Source organism: Bubalus bubalis, chromosome 10 (genome assembly GCF_019923935.1).
Source record: "Bubalus bubalis isolate 160015118507 breed Murrah chromosome 10, NDDB_SH_1, whole genome shotgun sequence".
Classification (NCBI taxonomy): domain Eukaryota; kingdom Metazoa; phylum Chordata; class Mammalia; order Artiodactyla; family Bovidae; genus Bubalus; species Bubalus bubalis.
Window position 1 is genome coordinate 16169217 of NC_059166.1, and position 27288 is coordinate 16196504.

The window sequence follows — 27288 nt, forward strand, 5'->3', positions numbered from 1 at the left end:
AGAGGGCCTCGGAGCATCCTCCTGCTAACATGTTTCTTTCCTTCTTTAAAGTCAGACCCCAAATACAAAACACTTCCTCCAGGAAACTGTCCTGACTTCTCCTCCTTTGTCTCATGCATTTTTAGCCTCTGTTACACATGACTGAGGTGGTTCTGCGTTGACTTATATTCACTGATTTGATCTTTCCTGATGGCAGTTTCACTATTGCATTTGGTTCAGTTCTGACCCTCAAAAGAAAATGAACTGCTTGAAGGCAAGGGATATTAGTTCCTATCTCCTGCCAGTGTACACTGAATGTGGACTTGTGCTCCATGAAGGACAGGCCCTCAAAAATGTCCTTGCACAAATGACTGTCCCCGACCCTGAAGCAGCCAAGTTTATAAAAGTTGCTTTCATTCTGCACTCTCCATTCTTATTACGAAGTTAGAAAAATCTTCTTAATATAAACCTCCAAAACTAAATATTCAGAAGATATTTCTTCAAATGACATGTTTATAATGAAATTTACACAGACATAATCCTCCACACAAGCCACTCTAGCATCTGGCTCCCGATAACTGGGTCCAGGGCTCTGCTGCTTCTTCAGAGTTGGAAAGGTTTTCCATTTCTCTCAGGAGGAAGGTCTATGGAGAAGTTGAGGCCTGATTCTGTGATTTCTCTGCATCAAGGTGTGGTATAATGCTGGCTTTTGGCATAAGAACCACGGATTTAGTTGGGGCATCCTACAATTTCCTGATTATCTTTAGCAGAGAGGTGGCAACAAATGTTTTAGGAGAGCATTGTGTAACTGAAACTGTGTAAAGTGTGGGTGGGTCTACAGATAAGAAGAAGGATAAATGTACTAATATGCATGTGGGGTTTTATTTTGTTTTCAGAGAAACCTGGGAAAAACATACCTGGCCACCAACCAAATAAATCACCACAGCACGATATGCAGACCAGTATTTACTCCAATGGAAAGAGTTTTGCCACTGGTAAGCCCAAGCCTCTGGCTTCACATCCTTTAATCCACACTGGCTTTCTAGGGCCACCCCCAGGCAGGAATGACCCACTTGTTCTTCCTGACCACAGTGGCATGAGGGGCTCAGCCTGCTGGCTTCTCTTCGAGGTGGACCCCAGCACCTGCTTTATCCTTAAGGACATATCCATACCAAGACTGGCTACAGAGTAGATAAAAGTTCCCTGAGCTCTCTTCCTGGTTCATGCCTAACATAACAATGCTAGTCCTGCTAGTCATGGGCAGACAGACAGTAGAAAGGTACGGGGCAGAGGGAATCACAAAGCTTCAGAAATTCTACAAGGATGTAGCAGCATGAGGTCTGAGGCCAGACCAACCTTGGTTTGAATCTCAGCTGGTTCGCTCACTTGTCAGCTGTGTGACTCCTGTAAATTCAATAAACCTACTGGAGGCTCGATGATTTCATCCATACAGTGGGGATGGGGCAGGGATGGTGATGAACAAGCACTTCTGGAGGACTTATCAGGGCCAGGCCCTGTGCTGTCTGTATGTTCTGCTTTTCTTTAATCCCTTAACATCTCTAGATTGCTGGGAAAACGAAATTCAACCACATTTTGTATTTATAGCATCAAGAGCAGCACTTGAAATTACTAAGTGCTCAATAAATGTCTTTTGCAGAAAAAAATATTTCCAGCAGAGTGAGTCATGGTCTTAGACCTGATTCCCTTACTGAATGATCACTGAGGCTGCTCCTTCAACGGCCCTCCTGCCAGCACCTCTGGTGTAAGTGAATCTAAATTGATGGTCCAGGTAGGAAGCTTATCATGATCATTCCCTTCTCTGAGCTCCATAAAACTTGCATAGCTTCTAAAACTTACATAGCAAAAATATAACCTATTTTATCCCCAGATGGATTATATAAACTCATTAGCAGGGCATCCCACATTCTTAAAAACACAGCACACATACAAAAGGGTTAATAGATAAGCCTTCTTCTAGCCAAACACTTCTAGGAGTCCAGTGGAGGACACCTAACAATCATTTTGGCCTCCTTCAAGGTCATTCACAATGTTCCCCTGTACAGGCTCTGCTGGGTAGTCCCTAGGCCTGAATGGATCAGTATCAGGATACCCCTGTGATCCGTTCTCGGCATTTCTGCAGTTTTCCCACAGTATTCTGCACAGCGCCAGGCACATAGTACCCACTGATGACATATACCGCGTTGACCAACTTCAAGCAACATGAAGGTAAGCAAAAGTATTCCTACACATTCACCAGGCGTACCTTGGATAGTTCGTGCAATACTGGGTATAAATGTGGAACTCTTCACTCTGCAAGGAAACAAAAGAGATGTAATAGGCTAAAAAAAAAAAAAAAAAAAAAAAGTAGAGCCATGAACATTCAATGAAAAACAAAAGATATATCATTCATCCTTTAAAGGGTGTTGTTTTAAAAGTTGTTTCTCTAACCATCTTGGCCTGTCTTCTGAGTCCCTGTGGCAATCATTCATGCCATTTTAGCTACGTTCGTTTATACCTAGAATCCACATGCACTTGGACTCATTTGAGATCATTAAATACTTATTGAGCATCTGCTATGTTAGATGAATCTGAAGGCAAATAGGAAGAGGAAGACAACAGGGTTTTTGTTACTAGGTGTTCATGGTCCTCTGGGGCATTTGCAGGGTGAGAGAGAAATATAAGCAGATAATTAAATATTATGTGGTCAGAACATGCTGGAAGTATGTGCAAGGGAATACTTTCAAGCCCTGTGTGTGCAGCTTCCTCTGCCCACGGTCTCTCCCACCTTTTTCACTGGACAGCCACTAGACACCTTTTGACATTGAACTGAGGCTTTATTTCCTTTCAGGGGACTTCTTGAGTTCTTGGACTGAGCCAATTGCTCCTACTTTGGGGTCCCACAACACTCAGTACCAACTGATCTCACAGCATTTGCCAAATGAGCATGACATTTTTTGTGCATCTGTCTGCCACTCTACACTGTGAGTTCCTGCAGGAGAGGGGCCATAGTGTGCTTGCCTGGCACATAATGTTTTTTGAACTAATGAATGCCCCTCTCTCCTATGAAGCTGAAAATTATTTGAGAGCAGGATCCAAGTCTACTCATCTGTACATCTAGCACAGCAGCAATGCCTCAAACGCATTAAATGTTTGGCTAACTAATGGGGGCTTCTTGCCTTTTGCTATGGTTCCCTTATCAACAAATTGATTCCAGGTTCCCTTATCAACAAATTCTAGACATAATATCATTTCACTTACTTGTAAATGCTTTAGTATATATCTTTAACATGAGGACTTTAAAAGGAAACATCACCACAATGCTATTATCATCTTTAAATAATTCCATGGGAAGGACTGGGAGGTTGGGATTAGCAGATGCAAACTATTATACATATAGGATGGATGAACAGCAATATATATAGTAGTACATATCTACTGTGTAGCATAGGGGACTATATTCAGTATCCTGTGATGAACCATAATGGAAAAGAATATGGAAAGAAATACATATATATATATGTATAAAAAAACTGAGTCACTTTGCCATATAGCAGAAATTAAACACATTATAAACCAACTTTACTTCAATAAAATGTAAATAAATAATTCCATAATATCACGAGGGTTCATTATCACTATTCCTATTTTTTCTTTTCTTTTTAAAAATTATAGTTTGCTGTTTGTTCTATATTCCAAACAACATCCACACACAGCAACTTGATATTGATATCTAAGTCCCTTCTAATCTATAAATTCCCCCTTATTTCCCCCCTGCAATTAAGTTGAAGGAGCCAGATGATTTGTCCTGCGGTCTCCTGCAGTCTCCCTCTGTCTTCCACGCTCCTTGTGGTTTAGAAGAGGCTTGACTGGATTTAGGTTCCATAATTTGGCCCAAGTACATCATAGACTGGATTGTGCTTAAATTGAGAGGCATAGGAGCTGGTTGTTTCTTTCTATGATGTTAATAATCATTGGTAATTACTGCTTAGGTCTTTTAATTCATGAAGGGCTGCAAAATGGTGATATTTCCAATTCCACTATTCTTTCTTCATTTATTAGCCAGATTTTTTTCCAGGAAAGGAACTGCCTTAGATTAGTTACCCGGCAGTTTGTGGTTTGTATGGGAAAGACAGGATAAATAAATGCTTGATTCCTTTCCTTAATTTTCAAAATAATGCATCAGCGCTCTAACATCCTGTAAAGGACTTGAGTTTTTTAACATCACTGTGGATTTCATGAATATAAACATATTTCATGACTTTCAGTTGTTTTTAGTTAGCTATCTTTTTATTGCTGCTCAAACGATCCCATCTTTGGCCAATAGGAGCCTCTTCTTGAGTATCTGTGACCTGACTTACAGCCTCCAGTAGCTCCTTGCTTTCTGGGCTGACAAGATGTTTCAGATCCTCTTGCACATTTCCCTCCCACACTTGTTCTCCACGGAGCCCGGATTCCTTCACGTAGGCAACAGTATGTGGAAACCACAATCTGAGCGTTAGTGATGCTCTTGCTACCAGGTTAATTATTATTTCTAGGCCTTCTCAGTGGACAGAGCTAGAAATAGGGTGTTTCTAAAGCTAAAACACATGCTTGCTGCTGCCGCTGCTGCTAAGTCACTTCAGTTGTGTCTGATTCTGTACGACCCCGTAGACGGCAGCCCACCAGGCTCCCCCATCCCTGGGATTCTCCAGGCAAGAATACTGGAGTGGGTTGTCATTTCCTTCTCCAATGCATGAAAGTGAAAAGTGAAAGTGAAGTCATTCAGTCGTGTCTGACTCTTAGCGACCCCATGGACCGCAGCCTACCAGGTTCCTCCGTCCATGAGATTTTCCAGGCAAGAGTACTGGAGAGGGGTGCCATTGCCTTCTCCAAAAACACATGCTTCGTTCATGCTAATTCTTGCAATTCAGATTCAGGACTAGAGTGTTTCTAATTAGCCTCATTCTTAATCTGTATTTTCTTTCTCTTGCCAATTCCAGTTCTCAATGACACAACTGTGAATATTCATTTGCTTTATCCCACAATATACACAATTTTGGAATAACAATACTGAAACCATCATATATGATATAATTACTGAAAACAGTTAAGGATGTATTTGCTGTATTTTGCCCATAGCATATTTTTTAATTGATTGGCATTTCCTCTGCCTGGTCAGGCTACAAACTGGATTCACAGTTAGATTCATTGTTTCAATCTGCTTTCATTTTTTGAAGGCTGTTTTAAACTTTAACTTTGTCTTATAATTAAGTAAAATAAATACATGGTTTCAAAGTCAACTCTCCAAAGAAATGCACACTTAGAGAAGTCTGGCTTCTATGCTTTCTCATTCTAGTCCATTCCCTGTCTTTTCCCTCAGGAACCAACTTCTAATCTTACAGTTTATCTTTTTAAATTTTTTTTAAACATACACATTGAAATATAAGTATAACCTTCCCCATTTCTAGATAAATAAAAGCAAGTTATGTCAGTGATTCTCAAACTTGAGCATTAGAATTACCTTGAGGGCTTATTAAAACACAGATTATTGGGTTGCACCCCCCAGAGTTTCTGATTTGGTAGGTCTGGGTAGGGCCTGAGAATCTGCTTTCTAACCAGTTCCTATATGATGTGGTCCAGAGACCACACTCTGAGAACCACAGTGCTAGACTCCCCACCCCATCCCCTTTCTAGGAGTATATAGCAATATTCTTTATTTGCTTTTACTGCTTTGTACTACTCCATTATGTGGATATGCCATAGTTTATTCAACCAGGTTTTGTTCATGAACATTTGGGCTGTTTCCATGTATTGCATATTTCTATAGGTGGCTCAGCGGTAAAGAATCCGCCTGCCAATGCAGGAGATGCAGGTTTGACCCTGGGTCAGGAAGGTCGCCTGGAGAAGGAAATGGCGACCCACTCCAGTATTCTTGCCTGAAAAATCCCATTGACAGAGCAGCCTGGTGGGCTACAGGCCATGGGGTCGCAAAGAGTGAGACACAATTGAGCACACACACATGTAGGCATGTACCTTATATAGATTTATAAATTGTAACAATTAGTACTACAAAGTATAACATCACCTTTGTTGAGATTTTGTCACTATATCTTTAAAATAGATTTCTGGAAGTAGGATTGCTGGAATGAAGGGTGAATTCAGATGTACTTTTCCTAGACATAGCCAAATTCCCCTCCACAGGGTCTACTTTGTTTTCCCACAATTAAAGGAGTGTCTGTTTCCCCATGGCCTTGCCAACATAGTATGCTGCCAAAGTTTTAAGCATAATATTAAAAAAAGACTAAGTTGCCAAATTCTAAAAATTAGAAGATAAAAATTTTTCGATTTCTGGCTTCTCTTAAAAAAGTATTAGATCCACAGGCCCTAGGCCTACAGTTTCATATAACACTTCTGTCCCCAAGACATAAGTACCTTGACGCTCTGGCCTCTGCCTGGGCCCGTTCATGCACTGTGTTCATCAGCTTAGCTCCTGAAGGCACTGGAATGTTCCACTTTCCCCAGGGATAAGACAGGCATAGTGACTTGCCCAAGGTCTTCCAGGAAATTAACATCAGACTGGAGTGTCCCCCTCTCTCTCTATCCTTTGGTCTGGGATTGAGTTGTATTCCCCCGCCGTGGAAGCACAGAGTGCAGAGTCTTAACCACTGGACCACCGGGGAAGCCCCTGGAGCCCTTCTCTGGGTGTACTCACACTGTCACACTTACTTGCTTTATTCCTGCCTCCTGCCCCACTCAGTATGGGGTTGAACAGCTATTTGGCTGATTTCCTTAAACTTAGCATCATATGAAATACCAAACACAATGGCCTCAATAGAAACATTCTAAATTACATCATCTACATGAGCTACCCTAAAAATACCTCAAGGCTTCTCTGCACAACTGAGTTTTGGGGCATTCTGTGACATCATGGCTCTGCTTCTGTCTTAAATTAGGCAGTTTCAATTTAAATCACTTATATATTCTTAATATAGAACCAAATGTATATTTGATCTTGAATTTATAAGCCCTGTGGACAGTTAAATAATGGCTTTACACAAAAGTCAATAACTCCTACTTAGTTAATCCCTGAATAACTATTTCTTATGATATATGCACTCAAATCCTTTTCAGAAGTATTTAGGGAGAAAGAAGGCAATGAGAGAAAATTATATAAAACCAGATATCTTTTTCTGGTTGTTTAACACTTTCAAGTTGCAGTTAGTGATGATGTCAAAATAAGACATTTAATTATGAAAGAACCAAAATATAGCCATCAGGGCCAACTGAACACAAAGGGTGTTTGAACGTTTCCTGAATGAATAATCAGAGAATAGGAAATCTGTATGACTTTAGGGTTTCTTCTGCCATAATGTTAATATCTCCCCACTCCATCTTTCTCCCTCCCTCTACTTTTCACACACACACACACACACACACACTGATGACTGAGCAGTTTTCACAGGACACTACTGAGAAAGGCTTACTCTGTAAGGAGACACTGATTTGTGTGTGTGCATGCTAAGTCATTCAGTCATGTCTGACTCTTTGTGACCCCATGGACTATAGCCCACCGGGCTCCTCTGTCCATGGGATTCTGCAGGCAAGAATACTGGAGTGGGTTGCCATGCCCTCCTCCAGGGGATCTCCCGGACCTAGGGGTCGAACCTGCGTCTCTTATGTCTCCTGCATTGGTAGGGGGTTCTTTATCCCTAGCGCCATTCAGGAAGCCCACAACATTGACTTGAATAGACTCCAATCATACCTATTATCTGATACCAGCGGTTTCCTGAGGATAATTTAAACAAGTGGCTTGTGTGTGTGTGTGTGTGCATATGTGTGTGTATGTGCGTGTGTGTGTGCACACACACAGGCCTGGGCACTGAAAGGAGACAGGCTTCAATGAGGAGGGGGCCACGCATCAGGTGAAAGGAGGCAGTTAAAGGAAGTTGGGCCTCCGAAGACAAACTTCCCTCCTAAATGTCACCCAGGGTCAGCCTGGCTGACAGTCAAGCTAAGTGACGGAAATGAGAGTGGAGGTGAAGGCAGGAAACCGCGGAAACCCGTTCCAGGTGTTTCCAGAGCCCTAAGAGCAGGCGAGGGCTTGGTGGGCGAGAGCCCGGCCTGCCTGGCGGGGACATTCACCCCTCCTGAGAGTGGCTTCTGCAGCGCTTTGTTGTTCTTTTCTGGGCAACAGGTAAGAAGGGCTGTGTTCTCCTCTTGTCAGGAGGGATTTCTGTCGCCTAGCCATACACAAAAGCAAGGTCAAAGTTGACTCTCGTGTAAGCCCCAGTGACTCAGATAAAAGCAGATGGCAAGCACCAGCTTCACCTCTTTCATTAACGGCCCCTCAATTAAAGCAATTTTCTACTCCTCCCCAGAGGTGAGCAGCTGCTTATGTTTCACAAAGTGTAACATCTTCTAAATTTCAGGGTGCTGAGTGAGAAGCAGGCTGTGCCAGACCCACACACACCCCCTTGCTATTCCCTGCTCACACACAGGAGTGTGGAGTGCTGCAATCAGTCTTCCAATTAAACTTGGCAATATCGCAACAAGAAATCAGATTTGGGAGTTGGCAACCTGGCGCATAAACAAACTTTTATGTGAATAATTAAGCCACAGCTAAGCATATGCTGGACCGTCTTTAATCAACTTGTGATTACAGTTACCAGAAAAGCCCCGATGTTTCCGAAAGCTTCTTGTTGTTTATTCACTGTGGTTATTCTAACACAGCTTCTTTGATATACTGTGTTATCTTTTGCCCATTTCTCCCTCTTTCATTTTCCTTCTCTTTTCCAAATTCTTACCCTTCACTGTGACACAGGCCACTTGTGAGAAGAATTGTGTGTGTAAGCATGTGTGTGCAAACATTTTGTATGTTAACACATACACTGCCACCCACAAAGTCAGGAGTGTTTTATATATAAGTCCGTCAACGGCCTTTAAGGAACCCCACTTGAGTAGAACCAAGAGTGTTATGTTTGGATTCAAAACCACTGGATCATCAGAAATAACCTTGTGGAATAACCCCGGAACCCGGTCAGGCTGGGAGGACCTCTCCAAGTTCACATTGGCCTCCGAGACTCTAAATGAGGTGCTAACTCTCAGTTGACCCAAAAGTGCCATCATGAACTTTGCGTCAACCTTTGTACATTTGAAACCACAACTGTAAAAATCACATGGAGTTTTGCTGGAAAAACAATTTCTGCTAGAGGTTTTCCAAACAAAAGCTGCTGAATTTTTAGAGAAACGTAAGATAAGATTCTATTTACAGTAGGACATCAAGAAGTAATGTTGTAAAGGATTCCCTTATATGTTTCAGAATTTTCTTGCCTGGGAACAGAATATAAACTGACTGTCATTTAAGCTCTAAAATTCAAATCCTCTCCTTGCATTTTTTCTAAGCCATCAGTGCAACTTAAGAAGAAAGTAGGAGAATTAAAGGGCATATTTAAGAGGCAGGAGATAATTCTGGTCTGTTTTTCCACTAAATGAGTAAGCTAGTGCCATATATATGTATATATATGTTTATCTATGTATACATACATATATATATGGCAGTATATTAAATATACATATTTATATATATGTAAAGTATTTCTATTCTTACAGATTTTTATAACTGATCTAGTCATATTTTATATGTACTTATTTTTCTAACATTCTTCTATTCTGGACTCTCCTCTTCCCAAGCTTAAAGTCTTCCTTAGGACAGATATGTAGCATCACTTATTTATTACACAAGTTCTAAAATAACTGCTAAGTTATTGGGCTTTCCAGGTGGCTCTAGTGGTAAAGAACCCGCCTGCCAATGCAAGAGATGTAAGAGATGTAGGTTCCACCCCTGGCTCGGGAAGATCCTCTAGAGAAGGGAATGGAAATCCACTCCAGTATTCTTGCCTAGAGAATCCCATGGACAGAAGAGCCTGGGGGCCTACGGTCCACGGGGTTGCAAAGAGTTGGACACAACTGAAGTGACTACACAATTACACACACAACTTACTGGGAACTGAATTTTTTCCCCCTGGCCAGTGGGAAGAAAAAAACCCTCCGAGCGAGAGAGATTAGTGGTGAACTTCATCCAGTATGGAACACATCGGCCATCTCAACGTTACAATGAAAGCAGTGTGTCTCTGTCTCTGTCTTGGTTGGCTCAGAGAGATGAACCCTGCTTACCTTGGACACAAAGCACTCTGCTATGGCCACAGGATCATTTTCACAGTTTTCCAACTCTTGCAGAAGTTCACTAAAAAAAAAAAAAGAAAAAAAAAAAAAGAACATATTAGGCTGTGGTCTGAGGGTTGAGGATATTTTAAATAACTTAGAAGTTTAAACATTTACATGGCATATAAGGAACCATTTAATTGGATATCTGAGGTCTTATCATTACATCCAAGGCTTAGATAAGTGACTTGCCTGAGGTCATGGAGGACCAGAGGGGTAAACATAGGTTTGACCTGCAACTTTCCACCCAGAGATAGGTCCTACTCAACATTTCAGTCTGCCTGAGATTTGTTAAAATCTGCACACATGTTCACATACACTTACTTACTCATTCATCTCATAGCTTTCCAGGTACCAGACAGCATACAAAGCACTAAGAACAAATACACCAATGAGCCAAGTGAGATTATGGTCTCTTGGAGCTTGGAATCCACTGAAGAGTCAGACATGCAGTGAAAAATCACACTGATAAACAGAAAATTATAAACAGAGATAGTGCTCTAAAGGAAAAATATGCCAGGGGAGGAAATCTCTTTCCTCAGATGAAAATCTATATTATTTATTTTTAATGATTCATTAAGTAACTAACTGAATGACTAGTTTTCTGTGAGTATGGTTTCAGTGTGTCTGTCCTCTGATGCCCTCAATGAAACTAAGCCATGCCTGTGGGGCCACCCAAGACAGGCAGGTCATGGTGAAGAGTCTGACAGAATGTGGTCCACTGGAGAAGGGAATGGAAAACCACTTCAGTATACTTGTTTTGAGAACCCCATGAACAGTATGAAAAGGCAAAATGATAGGATACTGAAAGAGGAAGTCTCCAGGTCAGTAGGTGCCCAATATGCTACTGGAGATCAGTGGAGAAAGAACTCCAGAAAGAATGAAGGGATGGAGCCAAAGCAAAAACAATACTCAGTTGTGGATGTGACTGGTGATAGAAGCAAGGTCTGATGCTGTAAAGAGCAATACTGCATAGGAACCTGGAATGTCAGGTCCATGAATCAAGGCAAATTGGAAGTGGTCAAACAGGAGATGACAAGACTGAATGTCTATATTCTAGTAATCAGCGAACTCCAATGGACTGGAATGGGTGAAGTTAACTCAGATGACCATTATATCTACTACTGGGGGCAGGAATCCCTCAGAAGAAATGGAGTGGCCATCATGGTCAACAAAAGAGTTTGAAATGCAGTACTTGGATGCAATCTCAAAAATGACAGAATGATCTCCATTTGTTTCCAAGGCAAACCATTCAATATCACAGTAATCCAAGTCTATGCCCCAACCAGTAATGCTGAAGAAGCTGAAGTTGAATGGTTCTATGAAGACCTACAAGACCTTTTAGAACTAACACCCCAAAAAGATGTCCTTTTCATTATAGGGGACTGGAATGCAAAAGTAGGAAGTCAAGAAACACCTGGAGTAACAGGCAAATTTGGCCTTGGAATACGGAATGAAGCGGGGCAAAGACTAATAAGAGTTTTGCCAAGAAAATGCACTGGTCACAGCAAACACCCTCTTCCAACAACACAAGAGAAGATTCTACACATGGACATCACCAGATGGTCAACTCCAAAATCAGATTGATTATATTCTTTGCAGCCAAAGATGGAGAAGCTCTACACAGTCAGCAAAAACAAGACTGGGAGCTGACTGTGGCTCAGATCATGAACTCCTTATTGCCAAATTCAGACTTAAATTGAATGAAGTAGGGAAAACAACTAGACCATTCAGGTATGACCTAAATCAAATCCCTTATGATTATACAGTGGAAGTGAGAAATAGATTTAAGGGCCTAGATCTGATAGATAGAGTGCCTGATGAGCTATGGAATGAGGTTCATGACATTGTACAGGAGACAGGGATCAAGACCATCTCCATGGAAAAGAAATGCAAAAAAGCAAAATGGCTGTCTGGGGAGGCCTTACAAATAGCTGTGAAAAGAAGAGAAGTGAAAAGCAAAGGAGAAAAGAAAAGATATAAACATCTGAATGCAGAGTTCCAAAGAATAGCAAGAAGAGATAAGAAAGCCTTCCTCAGTGATCAATGCAAAGAAATAGAGGAAAACAACAGAATGGGAAAGACTAGAGATCTCTTCAAGAAAACTAGAGATACCAAGGGAACATTTCATGCAAAGATGGGCACAATAAAGGACAGAAATGGTATGGACCTAACAGAAGCAGAAGGTATTAAGAAGAGATGGCAAGAATACACAGAAGAACTGTACAAAAAAGATCTTCACGACCCAGATAATCATGATGGTGTGATCACTGACCTACAGCCAGACATTGTGGAATAAGTCAAGTGGGCCTTAGAAAGCATCACTACAAACAAAGCTAGTGGAGGTGATGGAATTCCAGTTGAGCTATTTCAAATCCTGAAAGATGATGCTGTGAAAGTGCTGCACTCAATATGCCAGCAAATTTGGAAAACTCAGCAGTGGCCACAGGACTGGAAAAGGTCAGTTTTCATTCCAATCCCAAAGAAAGGCAATGCCAAAGAATGCTCAAACTACTGCACAATTGTACTCATCTCACACGCTAGTAAAGTAATGCTCAAAATTCTCCAAGCCAGGCTTCAGCAATATGTGAAGCGTGAACTTCCAGATGTTCAAGCTGGTTTTAGAAAAGGCAGAGGAACCAGAGATCAAATTGCCAACATCCGATGGATCATGGAAAAAGCAAGAGAGTTCCCGAAAAACATCTACTTCTGCTTTATTGACTATGCCAAAGCCTTTGACTGTGTGGATCACAATCAACTGTGGAAAATTCTGAAAGAGATGGGAATACCAGACCACCTGACCTGCCTCTTGAGAAACCTGTATGCAGGTCAGGAAGCAACAATTGGAACTGGACATGGAACAACAGACTGGTTCCAAATAGGAACCAGAAATTCAGAAAGTGAATAGGAACTGAGAAGCCTATTGATGAAGGTGAAGGAGGAGAGTGAAAAAGTTGGCTTAAAGCTCAACATTCAGAAAACGAAGATCATGGCATCCGGTCCCGTCACTTCATGGGAAGTAGATGGGGAAACAGCAGAAACAGTGTCAGACTTTATTTTTTGGGGGGGCTCCAAAATCATTGCAGATGGTGACTGCAGCCATGAAATTAAAAGACGCTTACTCCTTGGAAGGAAAGTTATGACCAACCTAGATAGCATATTGAAAAGCAGAGACATGACTTTGCCAACAAAGGTCCATCTAGTCAAGGCTATGGTTTTTCCAGTGGTCATGTACAGATGTGAGAGTTGGACTGTGAAGAAAGCTGAGCACTGAAGAATTGATGCTTTTGAACTATGGTGTTGGAGAAGATTTTTGAGAGTCCCTTGGACTGCAAGGAGATCCAACCAGTCCATTCTAAAGGAGATCAGTCCTGGGTGTTCTTTGGAAGGACTGACGCTAAAGCTGAAACTCCAATACTTTGGCTACCTGATGCGAAGAGTTGACTCATTGGAAAAGACTCTGATGCTGGGAGGGATTGGGGGCAGGAGGAGAAGGGGACGACAGAGGATGAGATGGCTGGATGGCATCACCGACTCAATGGACATGAGTTTGGGTAAACTCCGGGAGTTGGTGATGGACAGGGAGGCCTGGTGTGCTGCAATGCATGGGGTTGCAAAGAGTCTGACACGACTGAGTGACTAAACTGAACTGAACTTGATCATAAGTTCTCAAAATGCTCCCTGGGTTCTTACGATCCCTTCAGGAAGTCCAAAAGGTCAATATATTTTATAAAATACTTGACTCTATCAGATTTTTTATCCTCATTCTCTCATGAGAGTACAGTGGCCTTTCGAGAGGCTACATGACCTGTGATATCACAGATGGAAAGCAGAAGCAGATATGAGAATCCAGCTGTCTTCCAGTAAGTCAAACAGTAAAGAGATTTGTAAAAATGTAAAACAATTCCAACATGCAAAAAATGTTAATGGGAAGAGTAGTAAGCCTTTCTAGAAATCTGTGAATTTATTATTATTGAACACATTGATATTTTAATAACTTCTCAGTTTTAATATAAGAACCTCTTGATGAAGGTGAAAGAGGAGAGTGAAAAAGCAGGCTAAAACTCAACATTCAGAAAACTAAGATCATGGCATCCAGTTCTATCACTTCATGGCAAATAGATGGGGAAACAATGGAAACAGTGACAGACTTTATTTTCTTGGGCTCAAAAATCACTGCATATGGTGATTGCAGCCATGAAATTAAAAGATGCTTGATCCTTTTAAGAAAAGGTATGATCAATTAGACAGCATATTAAAAAGCAGAGACATTACTTTGCCAAAAAAGTCTGTCTAGTCAGAGCTATGGTTTTACCAGTAGTCATGTATGGATGTGAGAGTTGGACTATAAAGAAGTCTGAGTGCCAAAGAATTGGTGCTTTTGAACTGTGGTGTTGGAGAAGACTCTTGCGAGTCCCTTGGCCTGCAAGGAGATCCAACTGGTCCATCCTAAAGGAAATCAGTCCTGAATATTCACTGGAAGGACTGATGCTGAAGCTCCAATACTTTGGCCACCTGATGTGAAGAGCTTACTCATTGAAACAGACCTTGATGCTGGGAAAGATTGAAGGCAGGAGGAGAAGCGGGAAAGATTGAAGGCGGGAGGAGAAGCAGATGACAGAGGACAAGATGGTTGGATTGCATCACTGACTAAATGGACATGAGTTTGAGCAAGCTCTGAGAAATGAAGGACAGGGAAGCCTGACATGCTGCAGTCCATGGGGTCCCAAAGAGTCAGACGCGACTGAGTGACTGAACAACAACAACAGTTTTAATTTCTATTATGGTAGATAGAAACATCATAAATCATAAATAAAAAAAGCTTTGGGGGCACTTAGAAATTTTTAAGCATATATAGATCCTGAAAGTGAAAGTTTAGTCGCTCAGTTGTGTCCTACTCTTTGTGACCTCACGGACTATAGCTCACCAGGTTCCTCTGTTCATGGGATTTTCCAGTCAAGAGTACTGGAGTGGGTTGCCATTTCCTTCTCCAGAGGATCTTCTCGACCCAGAGTTCGAACCCAGGTCTCCCACATTGTAGGCAGATACTTTACCATCTGAGCCACCAAGGAAGTCAGATCCTGGGGCTTAAGCTAAGGAACCTCTGTTCTTGAATCACAGTTTCAATATTTCCTCCCCTCCATTAGGTTAGATACTCTAGACTATCTCATTTTTCTCTATTTTCCATCTTCTTGTTTATTGTTCTGTTTTCTCAGATTTCATCTTTTATTTTCTATCGCTTCTATTAAATTTTTTCATCTCTACTATCTGATCTTCAGCTTCAAAGTGTGTGTGTGTGTTTACATGCTCTTTGGGTACTTATGTTTCTATTATTATTTTATGGGTGCAAAAGTGTTCTCATATTTATAAGGAGGTGATAATGATGACTATTGTTATTTTGGACTTAACTTTCCTGCTCTTTGCTTTCTGCTCCACAATCATTTTAATCATTTTAGCTTTTGTCATTCATGTTAGTGGTTCACCCCAAATATCTGGGGATTTTCATTTGTTCTTTCTTATTGGAAGGTAGGGCTTCCCTGGTGGCTCAGTTAAAGAAGCTGCCTGCCAATGAAGGAAGAGTCTAGTTTTGAAGGTAAGATACCACCAGCCAGCCGTAAGGTCTGCACAGAAGTGTAGTTTTACATAGCATGCTCCTTACTCAAACCAGTGATTCTCAAACATTTTGGTGTCAGGACCTGCTTACCTTTTAAACATTCTTTATGTGGATTATATCAATACTTATTAGAAATTAGGGCTGCTATGTAATTTTTAAAAGATCAATTCATGTAATTATATATATAGTGCAAGTTAAAACAAGTAACTTTTTTTGTGAAAAATAGATTTTATAAAACAAAATTTAACCAGTCAGAATGGCTGCGATCCAAGAGTCTACAAGTAATAAATGCTGGAGAGGGTGTGGAGAAAAGGGAACCCTCTTACACTGTTGGTGGGAATGCAAACTAGTACAGCCACTATGGAGAACAGTGTGGAGATTCCTTAAAAAACTGGAAATAGACCTGCCTTATGATCCAGCAATCCCACTGCTGGGCATACACACTGAGGAAACCAGAAGGGAAAGAGACACGTGTACATCAATGTTCATCGCAGCACTGTTTATAATAGCCAGGACATGGAAGCAACCTAGATGTCCATCAGCAGATGAATGGATAAGAAAGCTGTGGTACATATACACAATGGAGTATTACTCCGCCATTAAAAAGAATACATTTGAATCAGTTCTAATGAGGTGGATGAAACTGGAGCCTATTATACAGAGTGAAGTAAGCCAGAAAGAAAAAACACCACTATAGTATACTAACGCATATATATGGAATTTAGAAAGATGGTAACAATAACCCTGTGTACGAGACAGCAAAAGAGACACTGATGTATAGAACAGTCTTATGGACTCTGTGGGAGAGGGAGAGGGTGGGAAGATTTGGGAGAATGGCACTGAAACATGTATAATATCATGTATGAAATGAGTTGCCAGTCCAGGTTCGATGCACGATACTGGATGCTTGGGGCTAGTGCACTGGGATGACCCAGAGGGATGGTATGGGGAGGAGGGAGGAGGGTTCAGAATGGGGAACACATGTATACCTGTGGCGGATTCATTTTGATATTTGGCAAAACTAATACAATTTGTAAAGTTTAAAAATAAAATAAAATTAAAAAAATAAAATAAAATAAAATGAATCTATTGTAGGCAACATGTCAAAAAAAAACACAACAAAATTTAGTGAGAAGAGTAGTATTGTTTTATAATTTGCAAATCTCTAATGCTTATCTTAATAGAACACAGATGGCTGCTCATGTCTGCTCAGCATTCAACAGCCTCACACAAATATATCATTGGAAAAGGTAGGAGTATTTTAGTAGCCTCTATGGATATCTTTCTTTGATAAAACACTGAAACTCAACAAGTGGTAGTTTCTTAGAGGTTTGCTGGGGTCTGAAACCATATAATCCTATACCCTGCTACATTGAAATCCACTGATCAAGCTTGTACTTTGAAAGGAAATTTTACCAATGCATGGTTTCAGGACAGACCCAATTTCAAACATTCTTCCGTAATATTCCACAAAACATACCATTTGTAAGATTATTTTTGTTTGGAATATATAGTTCTGATCATTTTATCAATATCCTTTATGGAAGGATGTGCTTAGTTGCTCAGTTGTGTCTGACTCTTAGTGACCCCATGGACTGTAGCCCACCAGGCTGCTCTGTCCATCTGGATTCTCCAGACAAGAATACTGGAGTGGGTTGCCATGCCCTCCTCCAAAGGATCTTCCCAATCCAGGGATTGAACCCAGGTCTCCTGCGTTGCAGGCAGATTCTTTACCACCTGAACCACCAGGGAAGCCTTTTATAGACGGATGGCTGTGATTAAATTAAAGATAGCTGAAATTTCATCACTGGGATCTAAATACTGGATGAAGTAAAATAAAAGGTCAAACAAAAAGAATAGCTAAAAAGGCAACATATCTGGACCAGTGTTTTCCACTGTTGGAGGATGGAGTGCTCTGGATGTAGGTTATGTAACCAGGTCTTTCAATATTCTTCTGTTTCTAAGAGGAGAAGAATTTTGAGCAGAATCCATCATATTTTTCATACTTCCAAGGCTTAACAGAAATACTCCTTGACAATATTTAACTCCCTCTGTTCTCAGTGTTATGCTCATCAAGCTCCTCTTGGAGCTTTAATTTCATCTCCAGCTTGGATCTCCTGGTAGGACAAAGTGTCTTGAGGACCCACCCAGGCGCTAGTATAGCTCACCTGTAAACGAATGGCATTCATTGCTCAAGAACCAGAACTGGGAGGGTGCTCAGATACCTTCCAGTCCTACTCCCAAATTTTAAGATGAGGAAACCAGGACTCATAAAAGGGAGGTGGCTTACCTTAGGTCACACAGCAAATAACTAATAGGCATAGCTAGGCTTAGTATCAGGGCTTGTGAATCCAAGTCCTGCACTATTATAAACACACTTATTGAAAAATCTATTTTTCAGATTGACTCAAGAAAGCTGAGGGCTAGTCTCCACATCATGGTGTCTTCAACCTGCTAGCGCCTACCTGGGAGGCCTTGTGTGAGTCATCTGGGCAGCTTTCCTTTACAACCTTTTTACAAAATAATGGAAACAGTGAGGAGTCAGTAGCCTGATTTCCTTCACACGCCTGTCATCAGAGCAACCATCCTGATACAGCTGGCTGACCACCCTGTTAGTTCTCCATTCAACACGGTCATTACTGAAAGCCTCATGTGTCAGGACTATTACAGGCAGGAGGGGATGGGGTAAAGAACACGGACAAAAGCTCTGTCCTACAGTACTTATGTTCTGATCCGGGGTGATAAATGTTAACAACTGAAGAAATAAAGAACACAATGTAAAACAAAAGACAACAAATGTTGGCAAGGATGTGAAGAACTGGAACCCTCATGCATTGCTGATAGGAATGCAAAATGGTGCAGCCTCCATGGAAAGCAGTATGGAGATGCTCCAAAAAAATTAAGAGTAGAACTAACATACGATCCAGCAATCCAACCTTGAGCTATGCTATGCTATGCTCAGATGGTCAGCTGTGTCCTCCTCTTTGCGACCCTGTGGACTGTAGCCCACGAGGCTCCTCTGTACATGGGATTTTCTAGGCAATAATAGTGGAATGGATCGCCATTTCGTTCTCCAGGGGATCATCCCCACCCAGGGATCAAACCTGGGTCTCCTGCATTGCAGGAGGATTCTTTACCAACTGAGCCACCAGGGAAGCCCAATCTTGGGGTATTTACATAAAAAATTGAAATCAGGATCTTGAAGAGCTGTTAGCATTACCACACTCATTGCGGGAGTCACAACAGCCAAAATGTGGATACAACTTAAATGTCTATGAATGGATGAAGATGAATAAGGAAAATGTGGTATGCATGTATATGTATTTGTGTGTATATATATGTATATGCGTGTGTGTGTTTGTGTATGTATACAGTGAAATATCAGTCTTAAAAAAGAAGGAATTCTGTGACAAAATGGATGAACCTTGGCATTATGTCAAGTGGAAAAAAAAAAAAAACAGTCACAGAAGGACAAATCTTGCATGATTCCACTTATAGTAGAAATCTAAAATAGTCACACCCGTAGCATCAGAGAGTAGAATGGTGGTTACCAGGGGCTGGGGGTAAGAGTAAATGGATGAGCTATTACCTAAGATGCATCAAGTTTCAGCTAAACCAGATGAATAGGTTCTAGAGATCTGCTATAACATAGTATCTAAGTTAACAATAACATGTGTGTGAAAGTGGCTCTCTAAAACCCCATGGACTATAGCTCTCCAGGCTCCTCTGACCATGGGATTCTCCAGGGAAGACTACTGAGGTGTGTAGCCATTCCTTTCTCCAGGGTATCTTCCCCACCCAGGGATCGAACCCAGCTCGCCTGCATTTCAGGCAGATTCTTTACTGTCTGAGCCACAAGGGAAGTATTGAACACTTAAAAATTTAAGAGGGTAGATCTCATGTTAAGTGCTGTTATTAAAATAAAAATTAAGAAAAAATAAATTTTATTCCTTTGCCAGTAGAAACTCATACACCATAGTACAATATTGCTTACTAAGAATGCTTATGTGAAAAATGGCAAAGGGTTGGTTTTACTGAAAAGCAAAACAAACACAACAGAATATAATACTGTACTACGTGTTATGAGGGGCTGGTGGCTCAGTGGTAAAGAATCTGCCTGCCAATGCAGGAGATGTGGGTTCGATCCCTGGGTCAGGAAGATGCCCTGGAGAAGGAAACAGCAACCCACTCCAGTATTCTTGCCTGGGATATCATGGACAGAGGAGCCTGGTGGGCTATGGTCCATGGGGTCACAAAAGAGTCAAACATGACTCAGCAACTAAGTAACAACAACGTGTTATGAGGGAAATAAAGACAGTGTAGCAGAATGTGCCTGAGGCTAGGTGGGTGGGTGAAGGAGCACTGGCGCAGTCCCAGAATGTTCTCTGAGGAGGTGATATCTAAGTTTGGGGAGGGTTGGAAGAGAAAGTCATTTAAGAAATTGGTCATGAGTCTAAGGACAGAATGAACATAGTGCGTTTTTGTGGGTGGTATAGAAAGGAACCCACCAGCTGCTGTTTGGCGAACAACAGGGAGTGTGGGAGATACGGAAAGCAACTAACTAGAAAATAATACACCATGTACTATGGGAACAGAGATGGGGCCATGGAAAGAGGGATATTAAGGACTTCATAAAGACCAGAAACAGGCTGTCCTTCTAGAGTTACAGCCTAATGGGGTGGAGACTAGCTTTTTCATTGCATCAGTGAAACTAATGAACAGCTTTGCAAGTACATTAGCAGGAAGAAGTGACTCACAGATTGTGTTTTGTACTCAGAGCTAAAATTAGAGTCATTCTACCTTCAGATTTAGGGTATTTTCCCTTTTCCTGCAGCAATTGTTCCAAATATTTCCTCCCTTTTGTATAGCATTATGAAAAAAGAAAATATTATTTCTTACTAGAGTTCATATTCCTTGTTTGGATGGACAGTTAAAGGAAACACAATTCTCTTTTACAGAACATATTCTCTGTAAGATTTTCTCTGACCACTGATGTGTACTTGAATTCAGGAATTGTAATAAGACCTTGCAGATTCTATTGCCTTCCACTGAACAAGATTCACGAAGGGGCCTCTCCTCTTTTGGTCTGCAATAGACTCTAAGCTCCATTTCCTTTTCCCACCCAATCAAGCAGGTCAGTTGGTATTTACAGAGGCACATATGGATTAGGAAACAGAAAATGGAGTGAGGTTAATAGTATCAAATACTCCATTAAATTCACTGATATGCTAACACTGGTCTTGAAAAGTCTACTTGGAAAAAAGTCTATGGGTAAAAATATATTTCTACCACTGGGCAATAGTTGAAGACATTTTGATGGTATGAAAATGCATTAACATAAAAGATAACTGCTCCCACCTTGCCCTGACTTATTGTTGTATGTATCTCATGATTTGGGATGTTCAAGCTGGATTTAGAAAAGGCAGAGGAACCAGAGATCAAATTGCCAACATTCTTTGGCTCAGAAAAAAACAGAGTTCCAGAAGAACATCTACTTCTGCCTTATTGACTATGGCAAAGCCTTTGACTATATGGATCACAACCAACTGTGGAAAATTCTTCAAGAGATGGGAATACCAGACCACCTGATCTGCCTCCTGAGAAATCTGTATGCAGGTCAAGAAGCAACAGTTAGAACTGGACATGGAACAATAGACTGGTTCCAAATCAGGAAAGGAGTACATCAAGGCTGTATATTGTCACCCTGCTTATTTAACTTACATGCAGAGTACATCATGAGAAACGCTGGACTGGAAGAAGCACAGGCTGGAATCAAGATTGTCAGGAGAAATATCAATAACCTCAGATATGCAGATGACATCACCCTTATGTCAGTGAAGAAGAACTAAAGAGTCTCTTGATGAAAGTGAAAGAGGAGAGTGAAAAAGTTGGCTTAAAACTCAACATTCAGAAAACTAAGATCATGGCATCTGGTCCCATCACTTCATGGCAAACAGATGGGGAAACAATGGAAACAGTGACAGACTTTATTTTTTGGGGCTCCAAAATCACTGTAGATGGTGACTTCTGCCATGAAATTAAAAGACGCTTGATCCTTAGAAGAAAAGTTATGACCAACCTAGACAGCATATTAAAAAGCAGAGACGTGACTTTGCCAACCAAAGTCTGTCTAGTCAAAGCTATGATTTTTCCAGTGGTCATGCATGGATGTGAGAGTTGGACTATAAAGAAGTCTGAGTGCCGAAGAATTGATGCTTTTGAACTGTGGTGTTGGAGAAGACTCTTCAGAGTCCTTGGACTGCAAGGAGATCCAACCAGTCCATCCTAAAGGAGATCAGTCCTGAATATTCATTGGAAGGACTGATACTGAAGCTCCAGTACTCTGGCCACCTGATGCAAAGAGCAGACTCATTGAAACAGACCCTGATGCTGGGAAAGATTGAGGGTGGGAGGAGAAGGGGATGACAGAGGATGAGACGGTTGAATTGCATCACTGACTCAATAGACATGAGTTTGAGTAAGCTCTGGGAGTTGGTGATGGACTGGGAGGCCTGGGGTGTTGCAGTCCATGGGGTCACAAAGAGTCAGACACAACTGAGTGACTGAACTGAACTGAACTGACCCCATGATTTGCTTTCTAAACAACATTTCAAAGGAGAAAAGAAGCATGACCCAAATAAATATTTTCTTAAGACGTAAGTTACTTGCTCTGGGATGCTTTCACTGATCCCTCAGATAAAATCAATTCCTTGCTCCTCAGAGTTCTCAAAGTAAAGTTTTGTTCATTCCTTGGGTATATGACTTACTGCCTCTGCTACACAACAATGTCATTCATCTTTAGACTAACAGATTTAGCCTAGTGTTTGACCTGCAACAGTGACTCAATATAGGTATACCCAATAAAAAGAAAGGGTAGTACTTTCCTGGTGGTCCAGTAGTTAATAATCCACCTACCAATGCAGGGGACTCAAGTTTGATCTCGGGAAGATCCTGGAAGATCCATATGGAATCGGGAAGATTCCATATGCTGCAGGGCAACTAAGCTCATGTGCCTCAACTACTGAAGCCCACACACTCAAGAGCCCGTGCTCTACAACAAGAAAAGTCGCCACAAAGAGAAACCCATGCACTGTAACTAAAGAGTAGTCCCCCACTTGCCGCAACTAGAGAAAGTCTGCACACGGTAACCCAGCGTAGTCAAATAAATAAATGAAATTTTAAAAAAGAGAGAGAAGGAGTTGAAGGAAATAGGAAAATTCTCCTCTCATCTTTTGAGGAAAGAAGAGAGCTTAGATGATCGTGCTGCTGCTGCTGCTGCTAAGTCGCTTCAGTCGTGTCTGACTCTGTGCGACCCCATAGATGGCAGCCCACCAGGCTCCCCCATCCCTGGGATTCTCCAGGCAAGAACACTGGAGTGGGTTGCCATTTCCTTCTCCAATGCATGAAGGTGAAAAGAGAAAGTGAAGTCACTCCTTCATGTCCGACTCTTAGCAACCCCATGGACTGCAGCCTACCAAGGCTCCTCCGCCCATGGGATTTTCTGACTAAAAAATAATTTAAAAATAAAATTCTGATGTAGAGAAATGGTCCCTACTTCCTCAAACTTTCAAATTACAGTCTAGACAACTCTTCTGTATTTCAAGAGAGGGATACTGTGTAAAAACTATTGACATCTCTTTAACATGCAGTTAAGAAAAAAAAAAGTTTTGGAAGTTTAGGTAACAAGTTAAACTGGGGAAAGTGGTTTCTTTGGACTGAGCTAGTTTCCTGACCATTTGGGAATTTCTTCCAGACACCAAAACAGAGTCTTAAATTTCCAGGCTATCATAGGGATTATGAGAGAAAGATTTGGCTACAAAAAAGACAACAAAAATGAAATCTCAATTGTATTTCAAAACAGTTCATATTGGAAGATTTCATGAGATAACAATTTGAATCTAGTAATATGCCAAAACTGAAAAAAGACAGTACAAGGAAAGAAATCATACATTACTGTCATTTATGAACATGCATGGAAAAGTTCTTTAAAAAACACAAACTCATCATGCACAAATATAGGAACATCATGGCCAGGCAGGGTTTGTGTGTGCACGTGAGCTAAGTCACTTTGTGCTATATTGCTCAGTTGCTTCAGTCATGTTCAACTCTTTGTAACCCCATGGACGGTAGCCTGCCAGGATCCTCTGTCCATGGGATTCTCCAAGTAAGAATATTGGAGTGGGTTGCCATTCCCTTCTCCAGGGGATCTTCCCAACCCAGGGATTGAACCCATGTCTCTTATGTCTCCTGCACTGGCAGGCAGGTTCTTTACCACTACCGCCACCTGGGAAATCCAGGGTTTATTCTAGTAGTGTACATATGATTCAAATCAGAAGGCCTATTAATATAATTTGCCACGTTATGAATAGGAGAAAAATCATATACTAATTTTCTTAAAGGATGATTACACGTTCAATAAAAATCAATATTCATTCACACTAAAATTTCAGCAAAATAGAAGTGTCTAAATCTCAGAACAAACATCATAATTAATGGTGAAACAGTTAAAGCATTCCTGCTAATGTCAGAAAGAAGTTAAGAATGCAAGAATCTAATTAGCACTGTTTGAGAAGACTTACTGAAAGCAGTAAGACAAGAAAAAAAATATGTATATATATATATAAGGGGCAGAAGAACTGTAAAGGAAAGCAAAAAATTCTCATTTTCAAACAACCATTGTCTACATAGAAAACCTAAAAGGGTCTATAAAGAATTAGAACTAATGGGACAGTTTTAAAAGTTGGTTGAATATAGTGTCAACATATAAAAATTGAAAGCATTCTTACATGAAAATAATGGTGAATTAAAAAATAGGAAAATATTCTAGTCAAAAATAACATATAAGTGACATGTATGAATGTGATGGAGAAATCATAAAATGTTATTATAGGGTATTTTTAAAAAGCTTGATTAATGAGATATGTTTATGGTTGGATGACCCAATATTATAAAGATATCACTGCTGCCAAAATTAATCTATAAATTAAATCAAATTCCAATAAAAGTCCCAAGAGAGCTCCCTTCATGGGACTTGACAAACTAAAGCAAAAAGAAATGAAAAAATCACTTGGCAGTGTGAAGAGTTAAGAAATGCTAAGTCATGCAGAAGAAGAGCAACATGGGTTTAATAAATAATTAAGATGATGGGGTATGGAGTAAGGATGGACAAAGAGTCCAACATAACACAACAGAGCCCAGAAACAGAACCATTCATACAGGTAAACTTCACCTGGGAGAAATGCAGAACTACAAATCACCATAGAAAAGATATATTTTTCAGTCTGTGGTGATGGGACTATGGGCTAGTTATATGAAAAGAGGGTTTTTTCTTTTCTTTTTGGCTGCACTGCATGGCTCTCACATCTTATGTTAATAAGTTCCCCAACCAGGGACTGAAAACACATCCAGATGAGACTGGGCATGTTCAGGGTGGTATGACCGTAGACAAAACACACCCTCAGCAGTGAAAGCACACAGTCCTAACCCACTGGACTTTCAGGGAATTCCCTGAAAACAAGGATTTCGATTTCCTATCACATACCACATTTCCATCAATTTTAGATTAAAGATGTAAGTGAAAAGCAAAAATTTTAAGACTTTTAGGAAAAAATATAGAGCATATTTATGAACTGGGCATATTTATAAAAGAGGTAAGTTTTTAAACAGACACAAAATTCTCATCCTATAAAAATTACATTTACTTAGAGTAGTCAAAATCATGAATTTTATAACTTCTTTTCAAAGAAGCCATAATTAAAAGACAAATCTCATACTAACGGAGGACTACAATTTGCATAATCCACAAAGATCTCCAGACAGAACTCATCAAGCACTCCTAAACAATCATAAGAAAGAGAAACATCTTGACAGAAAACTGGGCAATGAGTAGGAGCCAGAAATTCAGAGAAGAAATCAAAGTGGCCAAAAAACAAGAGAAGAGGCTTAGTCTTATTGCAATCAGCAAAATGCAAGGTAATACAGCACATAATGGAATATTACATTGCAGTTAAAATAAGCAAAGTAGAACCACAAATCTCAAAAGCACCGTTGCGTGAAAAAGACTTGTAAAAGACTGATACAGTGCAGCTGTGTTTGAAGTAAGTTAAAGCACACTGTGTGTATATACTTAGAGTCATGGCAACAAAGATCATACTTGGGGATGAAACACCAATCTTGGATGGTAGTTACAGCGATGGTGGTATTTTGAGCCAAATTATACTGGCTCTTCTGAGCCAATTCTGTACATCTCTTCCTAATTGCCTGTTCAGTAAGGTCTTCTTAGTAGCCTGAAATCTGCTGTAGGTGTGTTTATACCATAGAAATTGGCAGACATAAATCTCAGATTCCCCCTCCCTTGTCCTCACCCTGGAGAAGTGGCACACCAGCACGTCACTGTGCCATTCTCCACAGTGTGGAATGCAATTCAGAGGGGCATATCGGGGGCTCAGCATTACCGGTAAAAGCTTTACGCTTTCAAGCATTTCTAAAGCAAATATGGCATAAAGGAAGGCCTTGATGGAATAGGGGTGCTTCATAAGTGTTTATTATATGCTTTCTCGTATTTTGGAAATACTTCCTGTATTTCCAAAATACAATCTAATTGGAAATACTTTTCCAAATCTAATTTGGAAATACTTCCTGTATTTCCAAAAAACAATCTAATCAGCTAAAATTTTCTAAAGTGTTAGTTGCTCAGTCATGTTCGACTCTATGGGATCCCATGGACTGTAGCTTGCCAGGCTCATCTGTCCATGGGATTCTCCAGGCAAGAATACTGGAGTGGGCAGCCATTTTCTTCTCCAGGGGATTTTCCCAACCCAGGTCTCCTGGATTGCAGGCAGATTCTTTCCTGTCTGAGCCACCAGAGAAAATTTTTTAGGCCATCATAAAACCATTTTCTTTTTGCCCTCTTTAGTTTTAGAATTTTAAATCTTTCTGAGTTGGGTGCAATAGTATTATATTGAGAAATCTGGACCTGAACCAGTAAAAAATTTAAAATCATTTCAAGCCTTAACCATAGATTTGCCAGATAGTTGTATCTTTGAAATCAATTGATGTAGGGTATAGAACAGAGGGTTCATAAGAGGCATTAACATAAAAAGTCACCACAATACTGTTACTTAATGAAATATACTAGTAAAGACATTTAAGCTCTAAATTCAGTCCAGAGTTAAGAGAAAGGAAATAAAAGTAAATAGGGCAAAATAATACAGACAATTAACTGTAAAAATTAAACAGAAAAATATTCTTGGAAATAATAAAAAAAATAATGAGAAATATTAGTTGAGATTCAACAAAACCAGGTGTTTAAAATAGGCTTCCATCAATAGAAGAATGGATAAAGAAGATGTGGTACATATATACTATGGAATATTGCTCAGTCATTAAAAAGAATAAAATAAGGCCATTTGCAGCAACATGGATGAAACCAGATTATCATACGGAGTGAATTAAGTCAGATAGAGAAAGGAAAATGTCATATGATATCACTTATC

At 40.5% G+C, this 27288-nt stretch overlaps 1 protein-coding gene across 7 annotated transcripts in view; it reads right to left on the reverse strand.

The window, feature by feature from the left end:
* PLEKHG1 (pleckstrin homology and RhoGEF domain containing G1) overlaps positions 1-27288 on the reverse strand; it is a 251673-nt gene that overhangs the window by 44389 nt on the left and 179996 nt on the right. For all 7 annotated transcript variants that reach the window (XM_044924102.2, XM_044924103.2, XM_044924099.2 and 4 more), the window contains 2 exons: positions 10132-10201; positions 2243-2289 (listed from right to left, as the gene is read on the reverse strand). In XM_044924102.2, coding sequence (XP_044780037.1) covers positions 2243-2289; positions 10132-10201 — 117 coding nt within the window. The remainder of the gene's footprint in view (positions 1-2242; positions 2290-10131; positions 10202-27288) is intronic.